Source organism: Artemia sp. Qi Xiang Cuo, chromosome 19, assembly GCF_049724085.1.
Source record: "Artemia sp. Qi Xiang Cuo chromosome 19, ASM4972408v1, whole genome shotgun sequence".
In the NCBI taxonomy this organism is placed as follows: Eukaryota; Metazoa; Arthropoda; class Branchiopoda; order Anostraca; family Artemiidae; genus Artemia; species Artemia sp. Qi Xiang Cuo.
The window spans coordinates 32,861,549-32,866,915 of record NC_142812.1 but is presented as its reverse complement, the minus strand read 5'-3'; the positions used below and the strand labels follow the sequence as shown (position 1 = coordinate 32,866,915).

Genomic DNA, 5,367 nt, shown 5'->3' with positions numbered 1-5,367 from the left:
CAGTACCTTATGTTTTTTAACGGTGGCCTGCTTTCATATACATAAAAAGTGCGGCTTTAACTAACTTTGGCCATAGATTTAGCCGTGTGGAACTTGCTCTAAAAAAAAATCAATACTTTATGTCAGGGAAGAATAATAACTAAACGTACTCAACGTAAAAAAAAAACTTGGAACTATAAAACAGAATAAACCATGGGTTTTAGAGAATGTTGTCATATTTATTGTTCAATACTTAGGTCTATCTACTTGACTCTTATAGCTTGTCATGGAACATGTGCTTCGTGCCACCTAACCCAGAACCATAGCCGGTCTGTGCGGTGTGATTCTTGCAAGGATAAAACGAGACTGATTCAGGGCTATTGGTGTGTTCGCCATTGTGAGAGTGGTTGGTTCCAAGATGGTGGGATTTGCAAAAAATGTCACGTGTCATGTGGCGAGTGCGTATACTCTGGGCCTAAAGGTTGTCAAAGCTGTCGTAAGGGGCTCTACCTGACCCAATATGTAAGTACTATTTACTTTATCTAGGGAAGAATTTCTAAAAAAACAATGAAGTTTAAAAGCAAAAACACCCAAAACCTATTTTTCACCTCTTTTGCTCAAAAGTTTTCTCTTGCAATTGAATCCTGCGGTTCAAGCCTTCTGTATTCTAAACGGAGTCTGCTTACTAAGAGTGTCATTACAGTAAGAAGTTTCGGACTTAGCCTCTACTTCTAGAAATGTCAATTAATAACATATTTGTGACATCCTGATCCTAAGATGCAACCAATGACGTCATCCCTATTAGCGTTTATAACTGTCTTATTCTTTCACGTGTCAAACAATGACGTCATTCTCCGAAGATTTTTTCCGAGTTACTTACCGCGTTTCCCGTGATTTTTGAGTTTGCACGTGCTTTTAGATACGATTTATCCTTGAGCATGTTCCTTTTTTAAACAGTTCGTGGTAACGCACTGTAAGTAAAGGGCGACTGGGACCAATAGTAACCGAAACTAAAAAAGGAATTTTGACAACTATTAATGTACCAAAGGAATTGGTTGTTACGCTGATTTTAGTTATATAAAATTTATTCACTTTAATGCTACTACTCAAAAATTACGAGCATGAGAAACATTCCCTGATTTCCAAAAAAAACGAGAGAAACACCCCAGAAATTTCAACTGATTCTAATGAAAAATAATAGTATAAAATTCAGCATATCACAAATCCTACTGTAGAGGCTTATAATACTACTGTTAAATATTTATATCTGCAAAAGTGGGGATTCTGTTTTGTTTTTTTTTTCGTCCCAGAAGAAAAATTACAGAAGCGTGTTTATTTAATTTTCTCCCCAGGGATGATTGTATCAAACTAATAGTCCTAAAAAATTGGAAGAGGGCTCATTCAAACAGAAATCAAAAATTCAAATGCCCTTTATAAGGGATTGGAAAGGAACAAGATACTTAAAAAAATATTAATGCTTGAAACAGCCAGCTTCACTGGCTTTTTGGCAACTCCCTCCCGTCGCCTTGGTATTCAGAACTCACAAATGTAATTTCCCTGATGTTGCCTCTCTCCACTCATTTCTTTCTTTACGGTTGGTAGTATGGGCCGCTACATTCACAAATGTGGTGTCGCTTTGCTTGTGCCTTCTGCCCTCGTACGATTGCTATTTTTACATCAAATCCCTGATTTTTTCTGTGTATATTTTTTGAATTTTTATGCCCTATGCACATTCTTATGGTACCAAAATTTTCACATTTTTGCTTGATTAGTTTAGGCTATTTTTGAGTAGAAACATACACATACTTGATTTTATATAGACTAGCCAAAGATCTGGCAAAAACCCAGATTCTTCAACTTTTCGTTGCTTCCTTCCTGCTCGCTCACGCCATCGGTTCTTGCGCGCTTGTTATCACGTCATATTTGTCATGTTGTCTTGTTTTCAGCCCAAACAATTCAATTTACGCTCGAAAATTACAAACACAAACTATGAATGAAGATAGATTTGCTCAGTGTTACACTATTGAATATAGTTCAGAGGCTCAAAATCTTTTTTTTAATCTAGAATCATTTATTGTCAGTTCAACACAAAGCGGTTGAATAAGTAAAGAGCGATGTGTCACCTGTAGCATTATTAGAGATATCTTCTCTGGATGCATGACACACGTGTCGTAATAGACACTCGTGACATCATGATGTCATGGGGATATCAAGATAGGATATACCCAAAAATAAATTTAGCTACCTCACACTTAACCATAGGAACAAGTTTCATTTAAAAAAAAAAATTGGCGCATAATTATTGTTAAGTTAATATTGACAATTTAACAGTGTTTTGGAAGTTTAAAATGTCATGTAGATTTATTATTTACTTGACTTTTAAAAATGACGCTAATGAGAAGAGCAAGTATTATAATTAATATGAAGAAACGGTAATAAAATATTATAAAGCTACATTTTTCTTAGTAAGAAGCGATCATGCCTAGGATGAGTAATGGAGTATCTACTGTTCGGATTCAAAAATCGAATTCCACTTTTTTTGAGCCAGAAGGAATTAAAGAAATTGACAGCGACTTTTATGGCTACATTGGCGAGATTGGGGCTAGTTTTGATGAAAGTGGCATGGATTTAGACGAAATCTGCTTGCTCACCGAAAAAGAAAAACGTCGATTTGATAGTCGCTTCTCTGTTACTGACCAGCAGCTTGGAAGTGGATCGTTTGGGAAAGTCTATCTTGGGGTGGATAAATCTGGGGGTGGAAAAGTAGCCATTAAGAAAATAAAGAAACGCAAAATATACGATTCCACTGTGAACGAAAGAGGAAAAGTGGTTCCTATGGAAATTGAGATACTGATAAAAATCAAAGGCCTAGATGGGTTCGTTCAAATGATTGACTTCTTTGAAATGGGTGATGAATTTTGGCTTGTCACGGAATTTTTTGAAAATGCGTTTGACCTAAATAGTTTTATTAAGTGTCAACCAGGGCCTAGTGAAAAAGAGGCACTTTTCATCTTTAGAGAAATTTGCATCTGTGTCCAAAGACTGTTTAATTGTAAAATTATCCACAGAGACATAAAGCCAGAAAATATTATTATCACATCCGAAGCAACCATAAAATTAATAGATTTTGGAAGTGCCACATATATTGATAGGGCTCTAAAGAATCTTGTTGCCACAACACTTTATTTACCGCCTGAGTTTTTACGCGAAGAAATATACAAACCTGAGGCTGTGGCGGTTTGGTCCTTGGGCTTGGTTTTGGCTGGCCTTCTCACTGGGAAAGATATCTTTGCAAAACTCGAATCACCATACGCGGTTAGTTATAAAGAAACGTTAGAAGCGTTAGTTATAAAAAGCGTTAGAAGTTTTATAAAGAACATAACGCCCACCATTTCGATACAAGTAAAAGACCTGCTAAGCAAGTGTTTGAACGAGGATCCAGATGAAAGAATTACACTGAGAGACATATTAAAGCACAAATGTTTCAATGGCTTGAATTGATTTTTATTTTTCGCATACTTTTACATTTGTGTTGCGTAAATTCAAAAGAGGTTTATCCTCTTTTCCAAATAATTAATTTAACAAAACTTTTTCGGAAAAAGAAGTTTTTTAAAGATAAGTGAAGAGAAATGCTAAAACCTAAGTCAAGCAGAAACAAATTTCTACTTAAATTCAAATTTAAAATGAACCAAAAATTACTATCAATGAATAAACGAAACCCAAACGAACAGAAATTAAAATGCAGAATTGTATTAAGGATAAGATAACGTATATCATTCATTAACATGAATGGGGGTATGTATTTTTCAATATCTAGAGGAGCAAATTTTTCGTTTTTTTTCAAACAACATTTGTATTTGATTTGACCCAGGGCATACGTAGGGTTTTTTAATGAGTTAAATTAAAAAAAAACAAGTTTTTTCAACTGAAAGTAAGGAGCAACATTAAAACTTAAAACGAACAGAAATTGTTACATATATGAGGGGGGTCACCTCCTCGTCAATGCCTCGCTCTTTACGCTAAAGTTTGAATTTTGTTCGAATCACAAGCCCCTGAATTACAAAGGCCGTTTAATTAGAATAGATAGCTCTTTTGAAAGTACTGAAAAAAAACTTTAGCGTAAAGAGCGAGGTATTGACCAGGGGGTAAACCCCCTCATATACGTAATAATGTCTGTTCGTTTTAAGTTTTAATGTTGCTCTTTACTTTTATTTAAAAAAACTTTTTTTTTTAAATTTAACTCATGAAAAACCCTACGTATACCCTGGGTCAAATCAAATACAAATGTTGTTTGAAAAAAACGAAAAATTTACTCCCCTAGATATTGAAAAAAAACATACCCCCATTCATGTTAATGAATGATATCTGTTATCTTTATTTTTAATACAATTCTGTATTTTAATTCCTGTTCGTTTGGGTTTCGTTTATTGTGAATAGTTGCTATGTAAACCACAACAAAATATTCCAAGTCTAGCATTTCAATGAAAAAATGTGTTCAACACCTAGCTCTTTACGCTAAAGTTCAAATTCTGTCCCAATTCTTTAAGAATGACTCCTGAAACACAAAGGGTCGTTATAAAAGCGACCCAGTTATTCTAGAATAGCGTTAGAGGGTTCATTCGAAACATTGTATTTTTGCCAGAAGAAGGATTATGCGTGATTACAGCTTTTTTATCAATCATCTTAACAGTCCTTTATGACTTTAAAAAGCAAAAAATTGTGAGCTGATAATAGTGTTTGTGTTTAACTAAATCTTGATTAATTCCCACTTCATATGCCTCTTATTCGAAAAAGAATCTGTTTCATCTCTCTTAGACTTTTAGTAGTCTCTTTGTCTGACTGAATCTTGATAAATTTCCGCTTCATATGTCTCTAACTCTAAAAAGAATTCAATTTATCTCTCTCAGACTATGGTAAAAACCTAATACACCTATTTCAGTCTCTAGTATATCACTTGTAAGCTGATAGTACCTTCTGTGTTTGACTAAATCAAGATAAATTCCCAATTCATATGTCTCTAACCCTAAGAAGAATCCGATTTATCTCTCTCAGCCTATGGTAAAAACCTAATTCACCTATTTCAGTCTCTAGTATACCACTTGTGAGCTGATAGTAGCTTCTGTGTTTAACTAAATCGTAATAAATTCCCAATTCATATGTCTCTAACCCTAAGAAGAATCCGATTTATCTCTCTCAGGCTATGGTAAAACCCTAATTCACCTATTTCAGATTCTGGTATATTACTTGTGGGCTGATAGCAGTGTCTGTGTTTAACTAGATCTTGATGAATTCCCACTTCATATGTCTCTTACTCGAAAAAGAATCCGTTTAATCTCTCTCAGACTTAGTCTCTTTGTCGGACTGAATCTTGATAAATTTCCACTTCAT

At 34.6% G+C, this 5,367-nt stretch overlaps 1 protein-coding gene across 1 annotated transcript; it reads left to right on the top strand.

Moving 5' to 3' along the window:
* Positions 1–2,457: 2,457 nt before the first annotated feature.
* LOC148940749 (serine/threonine-protein kinase pim-1-like) lies at positions 2,458–3,480 on the top strand. Its single transcript, XM_089105345.1, has one exon. The coding sequence runs from the start codon at positions 2,458–2,460 to the stop codon at positions 3,478–3,480; it is 1,023 nt and encodes a 340-aa protein (XP_088961471.1).
* The last annotated feature ends 1,887 nt before the right edge of the window (positions 3,481–5,367 follow it).